The 19,930-nt window shown below is 39.5% G+C and overlaps 1 protein-coding gene across 4 annotated transcripts in view; it reads right to left on the bottom strand.

The window, feature by feature from the left end:
• Nucleotides 1–19,930, bottom strand: part of arfgef3 (ARFGEF family member 3) — a 35,717-nt gene that overhangs the window by 1,761 nt on the left and 14,026 nt on the right. For 3 of the 4 annotated variants that reach the window (XM_047154359.2, XM_053679494.1, XM_053679496.1), the window contains 22 exons: nucleotides 19,764–19,929; nucleotides 18,456–18,563; nucleotides 17,554–17,769; nucleotides 17,146–17,256; nucleotides 16,376–16,526; nucleotides 14,832–15,131; nucleotides 14,051–14,184; nucleotides 13,771–13,916; nucleotides 13,350–13,529; nucleotides 12,800–12,941; nucleotides 12,371–12,493; nucleotides 11,974–12,077; nucleotides 11,422–11,566; nucleotides 9,615–9,743; nucleotides 9,345–9,521; nucleotides 8,212–8,326; nucleotides 8,027–8,129; nucleotides 6,878–7,009; nucleotides 6,422–6,552; nucleotides 3,283–3,622; nucleotides 1,876–2,712; nucleotides 1–1,704 (listed from right to left, as the gene is read on the bottom strand). The exon at nucleotides 1–1,704 is cut by the window's left edge and continues 1,761 nt beyond it. In XM_047154359.2, coding sequence (XP_047010315.2) covers nucleotides 1,513–1,704; nucleotides 1,876–2,712; nucleotides 3,283–3,622; nucleotides 6,422–6,552; nucleotides 6,878–7,009; nucleotides 8,027–8,129; nucleotides 8,212–8,326; nucleotides 9,345–9,521; nucleotides 9,615–9,743; nucleotides 11,422–11,566; nucleotides 11,974–12,077; nucleotides 12,371–12,493; nucleotides 12,800–12,941; nucleotides 13,350–13,529; nucleotides 13,771–13,916; nucleotides 14,051–14,184; nucleotides 14,832–15,131; nucleotides 16,376–16,526; nucleotides 17,146–17,256; nucleotides 17,554–17,769; nucleotides 18,456–18,563; nucleotides 19,764–19,929 — 4,182 coding nt within the window. In that variant the 3' untranslated portion in view covers nucleotides 1–1,512. The remainder of the gene's footprint in view (nucleotides 1,705–1,875; nucleotides 2,713–3,282; nucleotides 3,623–6,421; nucleotides 6,553–6,877; nucleotides 7,010–8,026; nucleotides 8,130–8,211; nucleotides 8,327–9,344; nucleotides 9,522–9,614; nucleotides 9,744–11,421; nucleotides 11,567–11,973; nucleotides 12,078–12,370; nucleotides 12,494–12,799; nucleotides 12,942–13,349; nucleotides 13,530–13,770; nucleotides 13,917–14,050; nucleotides 14,185–14,831; nucleotides 15,132–16,375; nucleotides 16,527–17,145; nucleotides 17,257–17,553; nucleotides 17,770–18,455; nucleotides 18,564–19,763; nucleotide 19,930) is intronic. The other variant, XM_053679495.1, reaches the window with a different exon arrangement.

Here is a 19,930-nt window from a genome sequence, read left to right as displayed (position 1 = left end):
TGAGGGCTCTGGGCTCTGTGCGGACTACAAGTTCTTCCACGCCAACCTTGGTCTTTATGTGCACAGGAGCATCATCATGCTGGAACAGATATGAGCCTCTTAGTTCCAGTGAATGGAAACTGTAATGCTCCAGCATTTAAACATCCTATATATAATTGTGTACTTCCAAGTTTGTGGCAGAACCACATATGGGCATGATGATCAGGTGTCCACAAACCTTTGACCATATATAGCGTATTTTACTTTTAATCTGAAAAGAACATGCAATTTCTTTTATGTAGTTTTCCCAGATTACCATCTTGGTTTCTTTGAAAGCAGTATTTAAGAACTGAGGAGGATTAAGGAGCACAACAAATCATTAATATGAACATAAACTGTTATACACAAATTACTAAAAGACTAATACATGAGCAAGGTTTGGGAATGCATGATAATATGAACCAGTAAAGTTAAAGCTTCAGGGCTATTGGCCACTGATCTTACATTAAAGTCTGACATTTAAAGCAAAAAAAAAAAAAAAAACCTTTAGCAGAGCATATTTGAAGGATTAAATATGCTTCACTGAACAGTTTAAATATACATCGAAATACAAAGTGTATATGAAGTGTTTCATAATAACGATGCTCAAGCAAAAACCTCAACAGTCAGTGTAGGAGATTTGATGCTTCGAGGCGTTATCACAGAGCAATCAGGTTGATCAGTGTGGCAAATCTGAATTCTCTGTAAACCAGGATAAATTTGAATCTTTGTGTGATGTAAGCATTGAGAGAGTAATTGTGCATTAGGCCGCTGGTCAGTGAGATTTTGCTCAACAGACCATCCTCTAATGTGAGTGAAAATGTATTAGAGATCAATTTGAATGCTCCGCAAAGAGCATTAATGTAAGTACATGGTACAGAAGTCTGTAATTTTGAATTGCGGCACTGAACGAACTTGCATTACTTTTTGTACAATTTGTATATTGCCCTAGCAATCCAATGTGGTCATGAGAAAACTAACTGGCACTTCCTTTGCAGCTCTTAACACTTTGAGATGAAATGAACATTAGACCAAACACTTAATTTTTTTTTTTTTTGGCGACGGCAGCAACATGTAAGGTATATGACCTAATTTTGAGTCCATGCCATGTGATTTTTGTGTGTGTGTGTGTGTGTGTGTGTGGCAAATAAGCCAGTATCAGTGGCACTAAACTCACATTACTAATAAAAGTGCATAAAGTAAACACGGTTTCCTATTCAGTGGAAATAAATATTAAAGCTGACACAATAAATAATTGGATAAAAATCGAAAGTAATACAAATGGGAATAGTCAATACCGTTTGACCAGTAAACATTCCGAAGGAAATTGTTCAGCAAAGCATTTCGATATGCATGTTCACAGAATACAGAGACCACGGATTACAACGATAAATACATTTGCATACAAAAAGAAACCCTTTGTATCCCGGTTAGCAAATCCCAAGAAAGAAAAAAAATTAGTTGGCTCACGATGACGACAAAGCAGCGAGCTCGTCACAGGATAATGTCATAAACACGCCCTACGCGTCCCAGCCACTCTCGCACCGCTTGCCGCACACGGAGGTCAGTCACGTGACACGTCAGCTGACTGATGCAGGGGAACATGGCCGGCTGCAGGGCCACGAAGGTGGCATCTGGCAACAGCTGGATTTGGTTCAGGATGGTGAGGACCATGTTGGTCCATGCCTGAGTGTACAAGAAAAAATTTTGGTAAGTATTGTGTATTCCATGGACATACAAGAAGTGAACAATAATAACAGTACTCCTAATAAAAATGTATATAAATAAATATATATAGTGGTTCTGTCACATGTTTTCTGAGAACATTAAAAACGACACAAATGCATCCCCCCCTACTTGTATCTGTGCCTCGGAGTCTTTGAGGGAGACATTATGTGAGCTGGCGGTAGAACCCGAGCGTGGCCTCTTGTCCTGACGCAGTAGTTCTGGTCCGGCGCTAAAAGAGTGCCTCATGGTCCTCTGATCGAGGAGCTGTTGAGGTCTCTGTGGCCCAGGAGACTCTGGTGTCATCCTCTCTCCTGCCTTCTTCGTCAATGAGCCAGGGTTCTGTTGCTGCTGTTGCTGCTGCTGCTGCTGCTGCTGCTTGCGCTTCTTGTACTCCATCATCAGCTTGGCGATGGTCTTGTCACTGGCGATGGTGTAAAGCTTGTTGCTGGCGCTCTCCCACCACTCCTTCTTCCTCCTTCTCTCCTCCTCCTCTGAGGAGGGCGTGCTGGGCACATGAAGGCGAGGGTTTTCCTCCAAGGGTGTCCCACGTCCTGAATGGCCGCCTGTTGACGGGGTGGAGCTCTCAGAGGGGAAGAGGGGCAGAAAGAACATGCTGTCAGGACGGGTGATGGGAGGTAGCTCCTCGGTGATGCTTTCCAAGTCTAGGTGCATCTGAATGTAGTTTGTGCAGAGGTCCATACAGAGCTTGTGCATGCGTTTGAGCAGCCATGCCCAGTCTGCACCACTGGCGGGCTGGGTGCTCAGAGCAGGCAGGCGTGTACGCCACCGGCGTGGTGGGCTCACACGGGCTGTCTCCTCAAACATGTCCTCATCCTCAGATGAGCAGCCTTGTGATGAATCTGAGCTGCCTTCTTCTTCTTCCTCTTCCTCCTCCTCACTGAGGATCTTCTTCACCTGCTCCACAGTGATCTGCTCCTGGCTGGTCAGCATTGCACACAGCAGAGCCTGGAAACACCAGCAGATAGAGAATACAGATTTCTTTTAAAATATACATGTACTACAGTAAACCATAATTTGGTTTGAACTTTAGGGCAAAATGCAGGACAGTCATTGTACAACCCGAGTCGAGGAGCTGATTAGGGTCTTTCTCGATGACCCAAAAGTGGTAGCCTAGTAGTATGTTCTGTTATAAATAATAATAATACATTTAATTAACAGTGCCATCCACTAATATTGGCAACCTTGGTAAAGATGAGCAAAGAAGGCTGTAAAAAATTGTCTTTATTGTTTAACTTTTTGATCTTTTAATAAATAAATAAATAATCACAAAAATACTCTGTTCTCATGGATATCAAACAATTGCAAAGACAACACAGGTTTATCAAAAAAAAAATCTTTGTTAAATATAGGTGTGCAGTGACTTCATATGAGAAAAATATATATTTGAAGTATATTCTTATTGATATTTTACATTTTGTTTACCACACCTGGGTGACTAAGTACAGGAAATTGTTTAACCATGACTTCCTGTTTCAGAGGGGTATAAATATGAGGTATGTATACAACACAAAGCACCTGGAAGTAGATATTGAAGCTCATTGCGGCTTGGCGGTACAGGTTAGCGGCTCCGCACACCCCTGACACCTTCATGAGTAGGTATTTCAGGCCAGGACGTGTGTCAAAGTCCCGCGCCGTGCGGTACGAGTCGAGCAGGAGGTCCAAGATAATGGCTAGATTTTGCATGGAGATGTAGCGTAGAAAACCAGAGGCTTTGGGATCTGAGACCGGTGTTAAGCGATCCTGGCTCTCAGAGCTGCTGGAGCCCTTCACAAACTCCTCCAGTAGGATGTCATAGAGGTTCTGCAGCAGCACCTGGTGGGACAGCAAGCTCACCACAATCGTCCTGAACGGAATCCTTTAAAGAACAGCAAAAGACACCCATTTCAAAAAGACAGACATAATGAAATAACCTTGCCTTCATTATTATATGCAATAATGCATATATTGAAAACTTGATGGCTTCGATGTTACAGTATGCGCTGTTTACCAGTAGTGCTGATTAGATTCAAAATTTAACCTTTTTAAACACTTGCTAAGACTGCTAGGACATTAGTCAAAACCCTTTACATGTTAAAATGTAATACACAGTGCATTCCACTTCTCATCCTCATATTTTAAGACAGAGTTTTTTCCCCCTAATTATTTAGTTCTTCTCTCCTTAAACGTCCTCTGAAATAAAGTCCAAAGAAAAAAAATGTAACCATTTAAAACAACAGATTGGGCAGCCAAACACACAGTCCAGCTAGACCATAGACCATGGACCAGACCAGGGACACCAGGCTGGGTTATGTTCTCATTTCCAGATACAGGAAAAAGATTTGTGCAGAATTCAGTGAAAAGCTATCCCAGACTAAAAGCCATTAATAGGATAGGTAGGAAATCACATGTTCATTCAAACCTGGACACTGAATTGAGAAAGCCTGCACTGGATTGTACCCCTGAACCCAAGGAATAAACAGTAGAAGCCACTGAGGGGACAAAGATATTAATGCTATTGCACACTAGCGCAAATATCTCCTACTGGGACAAATGTTACAGAACCCAATCCAGCTACAGAACCCAAACCCAATTTCTTAAAACTTATTTAAAATGTAATTTTGTATTATATTAAAAGAATATTGTATCATATTAGCAATTGATATTATACTATATTATTATTATTATTATTATTATTATTATTATTATTATTATTATATTATTTTACACTACCGGTCAAAAGTTTAGACAGACTCGTTCTTTATTATTTATATATTATTATTTTTTCCACATTTAATAATAATAATAATAATAATAATAATAATAATAATAATAATAATAATAATAATAATAATAATAATAAAATGATCAAAACTCTGGAGTAACACAAATGGAACTATGGGAATTATGTTGTGATAAAAAAAAAAAATAATAAATATAAATAATTTAATATTTTAGCATCTTCAAAGTAGACCCCCTTTTTACCTAGAATTTCCAGAAATGTATTCTTGACATTTTCTCGACCGATTTCTTGAGGAATTTCCCTGAGATGCTTTTTAAACAGTATTAAAGGAGTTCCCACCTACGCCGGACTCTTATTGGCTGCTTTTCAGAATATTTTGCTCTGAGTCGTCCGTTTAAAAAAATATTTTTTGTAAATAAAATATTAGTTTTCTAATGAAAGAAATTAATACGTCAGCATGATTATACTTTTGTCTGCAACACCGATTTCAAACATTTAATCATACACCTTCAGATCAAAAGCTTTTTAAGATCATGAGAAACATTTCAGTCGAGTATCTCCAAACTTTTGATCGGTAGTGTACATAGTTTCATCCTATGGTATGTGCCTACTTTCACTTCAATAATGTCTGAGTAAAAGGGCATCATAGCCTATATTGATGTTGGGTAAAATGTGAATACGTCTTGAATGTTAAAACCAATCATGAGTAATTTATAGTGTTTCTGTAATACGTCATGTTTTGTAGACACTCTTCATGTAACATGTTAATTCTATTGTAATTGTATTGTAAAATTGCGTTAAAAGAATGGTACAGAATGTTTCCAGCAGTTTCCATTGCTGATTTACTACTTCATTCCTTGTTCTTTTAAGAAAACAGCATTTCATTTTATTGAGATTTTGAGACGAACCCCGTTGTATTGTGAAAGCAGCATGTGAGATTATGAGCAAACAAATCCAAGTGAACAAGTGCATTCATGGCCTTTTAAGGTTTATATACAATAAAGGTCTACAGGATGAAAGAAATTATACAAGTCATGCAAGACATGAAAGCTCTTACCCAATTTTCCTGCACAAAGTTCAGCATGAGGGAAAAGACAAATAAGACGCATCAAATTAAATTAAATGTAATCACTGAATACGGTGGTAAAATCAAATATTGCTCCAAGTATTTCATCGGTTTTTAGTACACCTGTACCTTTACAAGAACTTCTCTCACTAATACACAGGAGTCATTTTGTACAACAAGTTTACTGGACCATGCTGAGCATCCGAGCCCCTGGACAGATTTTAATGCTATTTTTGGACTTTATGGTCTCACTTTTCCTCTTTTGATTGTCTTTGTGTGGTCTCTAGAAATTGCATTTATGCCTGTCTCCCATTCATTTATTCATTCATTCATCTTCAGTAACTGCTTTATCCTAGTCAGAGTCGTGGTGGTCCAGAATCTATCCTAGAATCTGTGTGTGTGAGATGGCAGTCCATCACAGGGCAACCTACACACACACATTGGCATAAACTGAGAGTAGCCAATCCACCTGCAAGCATGTTTTGGACAATGGGAGGAAACCAGAGAACCTGGAAGAAACCCCCATACACAGGGAGCACTTACAAAACTTGAATCAAGTGGAATCCTGGAGCAACAGCATGCCACCTTGCATTGATTTCAGACAAGGCTAAATGTGATTTCTGAGTGATTTCGTTGTTAGATTAAAAACAAATGGTTTCCATCTACCTGTCTGGAGACAGGAGATTTACAAAACATTTCTAAAAACCCTGATTTAAATAAATCAAAACATTCTTTGGAATATTTTTTTCTCCTGTTCACAACGCTGTGATTACATTAAACCAAATATCAAACGTCAATTGAGAAAACGTATTCCGCAGAACAAGAACTGTGTGGTGGTGTTTATTCATCTAACGCAAGAGGAATCTAACCTCTTCTGAACGTGGCCATTGGACTGCTGGTCTGCAGGAAGTTCGATGATGAGCACACATGACTGAGCATGCTCAAATCCTTCCTTACTGCTAGGAGTCTTAGGAGAGCACTGAGTGTCCAGCATAAAGACCTGAAAGCAGAAAAGGAAAACTTTTTTTTTACCCAACTGCTTGCATGAGATCATTTTACAAAAACGTTACACTGTTGTTCGTATCAAATTACGATCGCATCTCAGTGTCAGTCTTCAATTATCTTCATTCATTTATCTTAATGAACCATTTCATCCTGGTCAATATTACAGAGAAGTCTGAGTATATCCGGGGAACACTGGACATGAGGTGGGAATAAACCCTGGATGGAACATCAGTTCTGCACAAGTAACAGCTGTTTCCCCCCACAATACAAAATAAAAAATGAATATGTATGGAATTATGAAAGTGTTACTCCTAGAGCACCTGCTGTGCCATGGCACGGATCCTCCAGTACTCAGCCTCAGCAGAAGCAGAGTGTGTCGGGGCGGCTACTTTCACCTCGCACGCGTCCCCTGTGAAAGTGTCAGAACCGCTCCGAAAACACGCAAGCAGATTCTACAGAAGGGAACAGAGAACGTCAATAGTGGTACATCTGGTACCTTTTGCTGCCATTTCTACATGTAAAATATTGGCAAGTCATTGTTTTGTGATAATATAATAATAATAATAATAATAATAATAATAGTAAAACTGTACTTCAATTAAATCTTTGAAAAAAAAAGAAGAACATAACTTCATACCCAGGTCAAAAATACTTGCTTGGTGGAGGGGCACTTATTTTAAGTGGTGCTATACATATTCAATAATCAATACTGCAGTACTCAGTAGTGACCTAAATCAAGAGAGACAGGGTTTCTGCTCTATAAAACTCTTTATTTGCTCCTTATTCTTTACAAACGAGAAATTTCAAGCTGGTTTACTGCATACTGGGTATTTACGTACGGTTTAACTTGTTCAATAAGGACTACTGCACATCACACATGCCCGTTGCTGATTGGCCAACTATCACAAGGTGGAATAAATAGCACTTTGTCGGGACTGTTTTCTAGATAGCCTATCAAAAAAAACAAAAAAAACAATTTTAGTTACTTACAGTATGTTATTATAGTGAGGATTTTTTTTTTTTCTTCTGAATAACCCAGCTTCCTTTAGGTGGGTTTTCAGCATTCACACACCTACAATTTGGCAGCATATCTCAAATAAAATTACCATTAAAAAAACATCAATAGGCTTATATTACTGTAAGCTCATATATTACTGTAAGCATCTTCAAAGTCTCCATTTTTCAGTCTCTCAGACTGTAGCCAATAAGCAATGAGCATGTGATGTTCTACAAAGGAACTAGCCTTTCTAGTTAGTTAGTAAATGCAGTCATACTTGCTGTTGTGTTTTCTAATAAGCTGCTTCGTTTCTGTTGGTAATGTGTTTTGCACTTACGGGCCACCATAAATGTACAATACTAATAACACAACACTAGCAGAATCACTGTATGCTTAGTGGCATTCTGAAATATGTGTCAACATCTCTGAGCTGGTGTGTAGCTGTAGTCAGAAATCTCAGCGCACGGCTCACTTTGACAGGTTCTAGTGTAGCGGAGAAGGCATCTTGCAGGGCACAGCAGGCCAGCCTCCACATCTCCTCTGTAAACACAGGCCCTGCTGTCACCAGAACATATCTGAAAACAGAAAAATATTCATCGCATCTTTAGCAAGTCTCAGGAAGACATCTTATTGATTTTAGACAGACAGACACTCAACCTGATACAGGAACAGCCAACTCTGGAGATGGTCTCTGCGGGTTCAGCCACACAAGCCACCAGCAGCTTGAATAAGTCCTTCAACATCAGGTTAATAAGACTCTCGTAGCCCATATCTACAGGACGAGACAAAACATTTACATAGTAAAAGTTTATTACTTAAACAGTATGATGAAGCATTTCTAATTCTAAACACAAACACAAGATCTCTAAACCCTAACTCAAACAAACTGTTCTAAAGCATTTTAAAACACATACATCCATTTAAATCAATATTTCAAAACAAACCAGCTCTTTAAATCACATTTTCACGTGTAATCATTTTCCATCGTGTGTGCGAGCAAAGCAGTGTTCGATAGAAATCCAGTTGAATCTCATACACATCCACTTTCGCTTTTTAATAGCGCTGCTAAACAAGATTTATAATCATAATCATCATAAGTGTGGCTCCATCCATCAGAGATGATTAATAATTGATATTAATAACCGCTGTTCAGACAACCCACAAGCTAGTTTTGTTCAGTCGTAACAGACTCATAGGTTTGTGTATTTAGCTCAAATTATTTATAAGGCACAGTAATACAAGACAATGTTTGCTGTTTTTTTTTTGTTGCTATTTTGGAATAAACAACAAAAGCAATAGTATGCAGACTCAAAATAATGTCTGCATTAACGTCAGCCAAACCATAACTATGAATCAAAAACTGGATATGAAAAAATATTTCTTAATGATCTATTCTTGCTTGTAGAGCACAGATCGGAGGATAGAAGCAGTTTGGATTGAACTTTGCCACTAGTAAAGAGAAAAGAAAATGCATAGAAACTTTTTTTTGCATCACAGAATTTCTTATCTCTGCCAATTTTACAAATTAATACTTGTATCTGTTTGCACTGGGCAACATTTTAACATTCATGACACCCTCCAGTGGTCTCAAACATCTCAAATTCTAGCCCCCAAATCCTTGCTTGCTTTTCAGCTGTTGATTTGAGTGCTCGCTTTTGTATCAAAGAACACAAATTCAGTTCGAAAAACATTGTCTATTAAGGGTGAGTGCATGATTAATAGTAAAGCCTTTCTGTGCACACAGTATAACCAGAACATGGCTGGTCATCTAAACGCTGCGATAGACCTACCTGAATGAATAAAACTTTGAACATGCTCCACCACCAGCTCGCACGAAAGCCCGATGGCGTGCTTAAAGTTTGCAGCTGCGATATCCCAGTAGGAATAATCTCCATGACTTCGCTGGAGCCACAGTGACATGACGGGGAGAAGAAGCTGGATGACTGAGAAAATGGCAAAGCCTGGGCCTGCAAGAAAACAATACACATGTGAATGGTTCTTCAGCGAAGACAGCATTAAGTTAGTTGGCCTTGTAGCGGTGGTTTCCTGTTGCCCTTTACCTGGTGTTTTAGTGACTTCTCGGAGCAGCTCGAACAACAGTTCTAGTGTGGGGGGCTGGTGCTGACGAGGGCAATTAGACACGGCTGCAGTGAGCTGCTCCAACAGCAAGATCCACACCTGGATCAGACCTGCAGAATACACATTACATATCAAACATACTTATTACTCATAGGTTTAAATTTAATATCAAATGTCTTTTACTCATCTTATATGAATTCCCCCCCCCCCCCCCCCCAAACTGTGTAAAATGGTGTAAATCACTTTGAATCAGATTTTGAACATAATATGAAATATCGTTGTGTTTTTGTTTTTTTTTAACATAGATGATATATATGTACATAATTTCAATTTGCAGCATGCATACCACAATGCTAATTTTTCGTCATATGTATGGTGCCTGGGAAAACCCTTCACGTGATCAAATTTGAGTATATACACAAGGTGCATCTCAAAATTTGAATATTGCGGAAAAGTTCATTTTTTGAAAGTGGAACTTTCATATATTCTAGATTCATTACACATAATGTGAAATATTTTTTGTTTTAATCTCCATGATTACGGCTTACAGCTCATGGAAATCAAAAAACCAGTATCTCAAAATATTACAATAAAGAATTTATAATACAGAAATGTCGACCTGAGAAGAGATCTAATCAGCTAATTAACTCAAAACACCTACAAAGGTTTCCTGAGCCTTTAATCTCTCAGTCTGGTTCAGTACACTCAACCACAATCATGGGGAAGATGTAAGTTAATTTTGCATTTCATTTGGAAATCAAGGTCCCAGAGTCTGGAGGAAGAGTGGAGAGACACAGAATCCAAGTTGCTTGAAGTCCAGTGTGAAGTTTCCATAGTCAGTGATGCTTTGGGGTGCCATGTCATCTGCTGGTGTTGGTCCACTGTGTTTTCTTGAGTCGAGAGTCGATGCAGCGTCTACCAGGAGATTTTAGAGCATTTCATGATTCCATCTGCCAAAAAGCTTCATGAGGATGCTGATTTCCTTTTCAAGCAGGACCTGGCACCTGCCCACAGTGCCAAAAGTACTAGTAACTGGTTTTCTGACAATAGAATTACTGTGCTTGATTGGCCAGCTGACTCCCTGACCTGAACCCCATAGAGAATCTATGAGAGACACCAGACCCAACAATACAGACGAGCTGAAGGCCGCTGTAATTCATGCAAAAGTAGCCCCAACCAGGTACTGAATGCATAAATTAATATACTTTTCTGAAGGTTGTCAATTCTGTATTATAAATTCTTTATTCTAATATTTTGAGATGCTGGATTTTTTATTCCCATGAGCTGTAAGCCATAATCATTGAGATTAAAACAAAAAAAGCCTTGAACTATTTCACTTTATGTGTAATGAGTCTTGAAAATATGAAAGTTCCACTTTTTGAATTAAATTACGGAAATAAATGAACTTTTCCACAATATTCTATTTTTTTTATATGCACCTGTACATTATGATCATACCTACCAAACTGTAATGTGTTTCTCTTTTGCATTTTAAAGTCTGTTAAGTCTATCCCAAGTCTGACCCACCGAAAGACAGCACTACTTCTACATTTACAGCCTAATCTGCGTTTGTTAAACTGACTCCATACCCGGCAGGCAGAAAGCGAAACAATGGTTAGAAACAAGACCACATAAAAACCTTTTAAGTTGTTCTGGTAAAATATAGTCATGGTTTCTTAAACCTGACTTTTCCCATTTTCCCGAATTCAGCCACAGCAACATCCAATGGGTTTTCACAGACCATCACACATATCGTGTGACTGATAAGCAGTCACTGTGAGGAATCACCTGTGTCGTCATCGAACTCGGCTAGAACACTGTCCATACCATCCTCGCTGCTAACTGAGCGCTCCTGGGCTCTCATGGGCAGACTGGCCAGCCGTGCACCCAGGAACACTGGCTTCGAAGGCATTTTGTAGATTTTGGCTAGCAGCTGTTACCCATAAAACATCAGTGTTATGCACAATTCTCTAAAACTTAAAAAAAAATAATAATAATAATTTTTAAAAAAGTATTTCAGAACTGCATTATCCATTTAGAGTGAAGGAAAGGCATATAAACGCGAACTAAACCAACCGAAATTCTATGGTTAACAACTATGACTGGAAATCAAATGGTTTGAAGCAGTTTCTAACCTGCACCTGTTACAGTATTACTAAAGTAATCATATATAGTAAGTTATAGTCAACAATGTGATCATCAAGCTTTGGTGACTCAGTACTGCACGTAAACAAATCACCAAAATCACCAAAATCACACCAGCTACAAAGCTTCTGCTGACTTTTAGCCACAGGGCCAGCTGGCAGTTGTGTTTAGCTATTAAACCAGATTATTACTTACCTGTGAGCACTTCCTCAGATAATCCAGGGCAGGAAGGCACAGGTCTGTAGAGCTGTATCCATTCGCATGAACGCAATCTCCTATCTCCTTATAATCCACCTCTCCTGCAAATGAATTTGTTCACAACATTATACAAACCTATGTAGAGTGACCATTGGAATAACCTACGAGTATGTTTCCATCCAAACCTCTCAAACATTTTAAAATGAATATCTAAAATGTTTTCAGATAGTATTTACTACACTAGTATGCAGATTTAGATTACATCATCTGATCAAAAATTCTGTTTATCAACATCATCTTTTTATCTAATCTGAGGATTTCCTTTCTAATTTTTTTTAATCACAATGTGCATTAAAACTGCTGGATTGTTACTAATGTAACAAAGGCACCTTACCTAACCCCTTCACAAACTTCATAAGGCACATGATGTAGTCAGTTGCTGCATTGGCAAAAACCTGAATGTTGTCCGTGTTAATAAAAGCCTCAAAGACGTCAAAAACAGGTGCATGGGATTTACCTAAAATAAAAACAGTTTATTAGTAAAGGCACTGTATCTGCACTACAGTAATGAAACTACAATCAAGTACAGTACACAGAGTACTGACCCATTGTCACTAACCCATACAGTATTCTCAATTACTCAGAGTATTCTGACTGACTCCTTGACTATACTTACTGACTCACAGAGTATCCTCACTGACACAAAGATTATCCTCACTGACCCACAGAGTATCCTCACTGACCCAGTATATTTTTACTGACCCACAGAGTATCCTCACTGACCCACAGAGTATCCTCACTGACTCAGTATATTTTCACTGACCCATAGAGTATTCTCCAATCAGATAGTCCTTCATGTCATTCTTGCTTCCATGTACAGTGCGCAGAGCACTGAAGAGCGGCCTCCAGCCTGACTGGATCTGAGGAGAGCACAGCTCCACCAGCTCCCCAATGGATGTGATCACCTTACAGCCACGATGAAGAGAGAACAGAGTGTATGAATGATAAAGGACACCATGTACAATCAAATCTCTTCATGACGTTCCAAACTGACTTAATAATATCAGCTGCTGTCTTTCTGGCCATCCTACAGGTATGTGCACAGCGTTTGCAACTATCCATTGAAACGGAGTGGCAAATTTTTTGTTCAGTGTGCATGTGCTAGACAAATTAACCTCGATGAACCTGTAAATGAAAACTGTAGTGAAAACTTATTTTACTTTTTTTTTTATTATTCGAATTGTTCTTTCAAATGTTCTTTTATTTTTGCATATACTGCAAAAAAATACTTAACTTGGTCTGGAAAAATCAACATAAACAAACTGTTAATAGTCACGGCTGAGAAATCGCACAGGCGTCAGCGTGCTATTCACCTGGTCCTGTACATCCTCGTCACAGAGCTCCAGCTGCATGATGTGCTCAAAAGGCCGGAAAAGCGCCTCATTGAAATGAAAGTGAGGAAGCTCAGCCCAGCTGCTCAGCACCTCCATCAGAACGTCGTGGATGAAGGATACTGCCTTCTGGGATACATGCCGTTCTTTATGGCATGCAGCCTGGAAAGGGAGAAGAACAATCAGGAGGCACAATAGCACCCGGGTCACTCAGGGTCATGTTTCGCCTTTGAGAGGGGTAAAATGAGCAATATTTAATGCTTCTAATAATGTACATGTTCAAACAGACCGTAAACATGTCCATAAATTACAGACAAACTAAACTGTCTCCATGGTAAACAATTTCAATCAAAATAATTTGGCACACATAACATTAAAAGGCCTAATGAGTCTTTCTTCATACCTCCACCAGATGAGGAGCCACCACACTCCAGGCTCTCATCATGTGCAGAAGTGGCCGGCTCTTGTCCCTTACGATATGAAGCATGGCTTCGCCCAGCCTGAAGAGGTGAAGAGCACTGCGCTTGTCTTGTGTTGACTTCGCCTCACCTTTATTGACAGAATTTAGAAAATCAATTAAATACAACCCATACACTACAAAACTGTTTAAATGTACAACTGAGGTCTGGGTGAAGAAAAAAAATTAATAAAAATTGGACTTTGGACAAAATTGTAACGCATACCTGGCATGGCTAAGGAGTAGTCCCCAGTTTCTGTGACCGAGTTGAAAAGCTGGGATTGCGAGGCTTTCCTCAGCTGGTGCAGGAATCCCACTAGACCCACCAGGTTAAGTTTACTCACGGCATCTTCAAACAGTCTTTAGGAAGTAAGCAAGAGCCACACATTATAAACCTGTATACACTGGAATGAACTAGAAAAACAAAATGACACAAAAGTAGTGAGCAATAAATATTACGTTTTGTAAACGCCACTCTCGTATTTCTATTCAAATATAAATGTAGCCTGTATCTGAAATGGTAAGACAGTGCAGAGCAGATGATTGACGTGCTGTGAAATTATTAAAGAAAATGGAAGTTAAACAATTAAAAGAAAGCTGGGCAATTAATAACCTGTCTGGGGTTTGTCACTGCAGGAGCTGGTATTGACATCATGATTCATCATCATGGTTTTACTCACGCTCTTTCAATGTTAAAAGCCAGGACGGTAGTTTTATGGATGTGTAAAAATAAAAATAAAAAAAATCACTTAACAACTTAAACTATTGAACAAAACTGATGGGCGTATATAATTTATCATCTGCTAAATCTGTGGACATTGTTGAGCATTTATTTATTACATTACTAATGATATTAAGTGCTTGGTAAAAAGGCTTTTCCCCTTAAAACTGTAGTCCTCTGCATCACTACATCATTAATCCATGCTTAACTAATAAGTCCACACACACACACAAAAAAAAACAGACAGCGGGAAAAAAGGAGACACAAATCTCTCCAGGTGTGATACCTATCTGCCTGTGTGGACAGTGTGCAAACAACTTTAGCAGCGCTGGTTCCTGTCAGGAGACTGCCGCCCCGCAGATCAAAACCTTTCGTGTGGCTGTTTTCACGCAACAGCTCCTGGATGGAAGTGGGCTGGATGACTGGATGGCTCAAGTTCAACTCCAGCTCAGGGACAGACTCCACGTTCAGTTCTGGAGTTCCCATGATCGTTGATGCCTGCTGAGTCTGAGTGATGGTCACGGGAGGCTGAGAACTCCCATCACTGAAGTGGCTGTGCTCCAGCGAGCTCACGTACTCCACCACTCTGAAATGATGCAGTAAGGATTCAGGGTGTGTGTGTGTGTGTGTGTGAAACATGCTGGTTGGTGAACTGGCCCTAGGTGTGAACAAGTAGGCATGGTGCCCTATGATGGACTTAAAGCGCAACCTATTATGGTTGTGAAACGGGCCTAATTTTGCTTTAAAGGTCTCATGCAATAGATTTACATGCATCCGAGGTAAAAAAAAGAACACTTTATTGTGCTCATAATTTAAATTGCAGCATTACCTTTTTTCCCCCCAGTGTCTAAAACGACTCGTTAAATGATCCGTTCTAGAGGATTCATTGTAAACTCCTCCTTTCAGAGAGCATACTATGCTCTGATTGGTCAGATGTCCCAGTCTGTTGTGATTGGTCTACCGCTGTCAGCGTTTTTCCAAAAGGAAACGCCCACTACCAGAACGAGTTTCAGCTCTGTCTGTTCACGAGCAGCCTACATAGGTTACTACAGTAAGTAAAGTCTGGAATTACTAACGACTCGTTTCAGCTGTTCAGAATCGATTCCTTCTTTTTGGAGTCAATAACTCTATTTGTCATGCGCTTAGATTTTTGAAACTTTGCAGACTTTTTACATTCACAAACAGCTCTATAACACACTACATAATAGGTAATATTTGAAAAAGCATAACAGGTGCACTTTAAGTCCCATCTTACACCCAGTGTTCCCGGGATCCACCATGACCTTACCAGGATAAAGTGGTTACTGAAGAGGAAGGAATGAACGAACGAACGTCTGTGACTACAACTCCCATAACCATCACACCACGACATTATTCCACGTCCTCCAGTGAAACTCCGATCCTGCTCACAGTCAATTTCACTACTTTAAATAACCCACGCTGTCAGTGTTATCTTTCGAATTTGGCCCAGCATTGTGTCTGTGATGATTTCCAGTTTTTATTAACGTTCTGACCATAACCTTATTCCCATTCAGACTTGCCTAATTTATGCTTATGTGCAATTGTTCTAACAATCTGCCTACCTCAAATTTATGACTACTGTAAAAAGTTTGCTACATTGGTTTTTACTTGCGACTTAATAAAATAAAACCTACACTTGTGTCTGTTTGTCCACTTCATGATATGGGTACAACACAAATAATAATAATAAAAAAGTACTTGGTAAGTTAGCTGACATGTTAGAAGTGCAACAATTTTAAAACCAGATTATTTTATTGAAAAAAATACCACGTATGTAACGTACAAAGCCAGAAAAACTAGGCGACGTACCTGAAGACATGCGGCCAGCAATCATGATTATGGCTGCCCATCTCTAGACCCACGTTGAGAATGGCGTCCATGCAGAGCATGTGAGCAGTGTGCAGCTTCACTCCCTGACCCCGACCCATCTGCTCCAGTTTCTGCTCCATTCTATGTTTAACTAACATCAGCATGCACAAACACCGCATTAATGCCAATATCCAATGTGAAACTTGTATAGACAAAAGCGCATTTGAAATATACATGCCGGTAACATTATGTGGCATACACACACATCTAAGACACCTAATTTTTTAACATTGGCATAAAATTAACACCTATAACTGATTGTGCTACCCAGTAATTAATTAATAATATAAGAAACCAATATAATAAATCAATGAATGAATCTGCACATTGAGGGACATATAATCTTTAGCTCATTAAGAATGTAATTAAAAACAAAAATGTTAGTTAGAAAGTATATCATCAACTGATTATATAAATGTTCATTAAATTGTTGTTTTTTTCCCCCCAGTCATACATTATAACCAAGTAATATGTGATGGACATGTCGCCATTTGTGTCCAACATCAAACGGTATTTTGTTCTAATACAAAGATTAACCTGTTTCCAAGTTAGACGAATAAATGAAGAAAATTTGCAAATAATCCTCTCCTAAATCCTAAAGTCCCAGGACTATCGCTCATGCCTTTACGAATCTCCCTACAGAAACCCTTGCGTTCTTACACATCCTTTTGTTTCGAATTCGATCTGCCATCAAATACACACATGTGTACCTTGAGTAATAGCATCTCCAGCTTCAGCCTGATCCTTCTCCTCTCTTTCCTCTGGAACACAGGAAGCTGCTGCCATCTGAGCTACCGCTGAGGCACAGTTAGCAGCCACACCTACATTCATATGTGCGCACACACACACACACACACACACACACACACACACACACACACACACACACATTTAATATGAGCTCATAGAATTAAACTCTGAATTAGACTCTATTAGAAGACACTAAAACACAAATCGCCTTCTTTAGGTTAAAAGAACGATTTAAGTTGTGTCAGGATCATTCGAATTTGCTACACTGACACATAAAACACCAATTTTCCAGTATATTCAGGGCTGTATATGATTTACGAGAATTGTTGAATACTTCAGCCTCAGCTATGATGGTATGCGTTCTTTACCCAGAGCACAGCTGAGAGCAGCAGCCTTGCGCAGACCATCAAGACTGAGGCAGATGGCTTCCCTCTCCCTCTGGTTCTGCACTTTAACGCCTTCTGCACCCAGGATGAAGGCCAGAGCCCGCGAGCTGCCCGCCATGCGGCCCGTCAGTGGAGTGGACAGAGTGTCAATCAGGTTCTTCCAGCAGCCAATCAGGATGTACCGCGCAAACACAATACCTACAGCGACGAGAATGTGTGTTTCTATTAAAAACACTAAACAACACTTCCTAAGAATGGGAGCAGGAGTCAGGACAAGATATTTTACAAGCAAAACCCATACTAATTTGCAAACTGTATGACTATGAAAAAAGTACGTGTGTGTGTGTGTGTGTGTGTGTGTGTGTGAGAGAGAGAGTGAGTGTGAGAGAGAGAGCGAGAGAGAGAGAGAGATGCAAACTAAGAACTGGGAGCAGTTACCAGTATACAAACACCACACTTATAGGGCAACGGGATTAATATTTGTGTGTGTCTGTGTGAGAGAGAGAGTGTGTGAACACTAGCAGAGACCAATTATTAAAACATATTATACTATTGGTGAAGCATAAACATTTACTCACAGTTGCATTATGTGGCTCAGTAATATATAAAAATACAAATATTTTGTAAAACTGCATTTTTATCAGATTTCTAAAAGGCAAGGGGATGAATAGCCACAGCATGTAACACTCTCCATACCAGGAAGGTTCTTTATTTGATCAGCACTTTGGCATTATATTGGTTGACAGATTTTGTCAAAGAAACAGAGCTGCCTAAGTGCTTGTACTGTGATAAAAAACCTCCCCCACCCGCCTCTGTGTGTACACACACTCAACCAGCGTGCAGAAATACACCCGGGTGGGGGTGCTGGAAAACACACACTGTACCTGCCAACACAGTGTTATTGTCTTTCTTATCACTTGGAAAGGGCGACTGTGAGGAGGCTCTTCTGATCAGCTGACCTCCTATAGCACTGCTGCCAAGTCCATCAATATCTGAAAACAAATGGGAGAAAAACGAGAGAGAGAGAGAGAGAGAGAGAGAGAGAGAGAGAGAGAGAGAGAGAGATTCATTTAGTTCAGGAATACATCATCAGCACTAACAGTAAAAGGAGAAAGCCGAAAATGATGCCTTATCTCACACACATGTATTTTTACAATTATATACAATTAGTTGCCAGTTTATAAGGTCTAATCGCCTTATTCATATAATAGTTGGTCTTTTTAATCAGATATAAATTTTAACACCCACCATTTAGGTGCACTTTGTAGGTTTAGAGTCTAAAGTTTACTAACTGGGAGGAGTGTAGCAGCTTTGTTGGGTTTTTAAGCACACTTAGTAACACCTTGCTCACGCCACTTGTATACCTTGTAGAGACAATAATTAGTTTACAGTAAAAAACTGTCTTATATCTCAGGTGCTGGGGGAGTCGTGAAGAACGAGCGGGTAATGAGTGAGTGTCGACACCTGTGTGTGACTTAAGCAGGTTTTAAACAGTGCGTTTAAAGCAGCCTTGCAACGGCGTATGATGTGATCCTAATAAAATCTTGGCTGAAGTATATAAGAGATTGTACGATAATAATGAAGATCCTGTAACGACAGACCTGCAATTACAGACCTGCAATTACAAAAATGACTACATTCTGCTTATATCATCAATCAGCATGATCCAGGCTTATGCGAAAAACTGGGTAGCATAAACAAAAACATTATTTAATGTGCTACTATCATATTTGTACAAGTCACAAGAGAATTGTTTTCCTTTTTTTTTTACAATCAAAATCAGGCTGAAAATCTTACAGTCTAAACCCAGCTTTATGCACGATCATTTCCTCCATCAGTAGGGACTGAAACCAGAGACAGCAACACACTGAAGAGTGGAGCTAGCTCAAGCAACTGATTAGTAACAGAATGACGTCAGTGGAAACGCTGTGTGTGTGTGTGTGTGTGTGTGAGCGCGCTCTATTACAAGTTGGATCAGTGATCACTGAAACCTATGACCCATGACCTGATTCCCTTGCCAACCTACCAGTGTAACTCAGTTGTTTACTCTAATACGTACAATACAATAAATACATTAATATAAATTCCATAAAATACAAACTCATTTTGGCAGTACCAAAACACACCATTTTTCTGGCATCATCATATGTAAGGTAGAATATAATATACATGACCGTACTGACTAGCTTTACCTGTGAGCATGGTGATAAGAGGGAGTGAGTGCTCCTCAGGGGACTCCCAGTATCCAGCCTCCCCTAGCAGGTTCCTCTCTAACACTTGGTGGTACAGTTCCTCTATCCAGGCCTGGGAGAGCACAACTAGAACGCCACTGCTCTGGATCTGATGCACAAACTCTTTC

Source organism: Ictalurus punctatus, chromosome 3 (genome assembly GCF_001660625.3).
Source record: "Ictalurus punctatus breed USDA103 chromosome 3, Coco_2.0, whole genome shotgun sequence".
Classification (NCBI taxonomy): Eukaryota; Metazoa; Chordata; class Actinopteri; order Siluriformes; family Ictaluridae; genus Ictalurus; species Ictalurus punctatus.
This window is presented reverse-complemented; position numbering and strand designations above follow the sequence as displayed.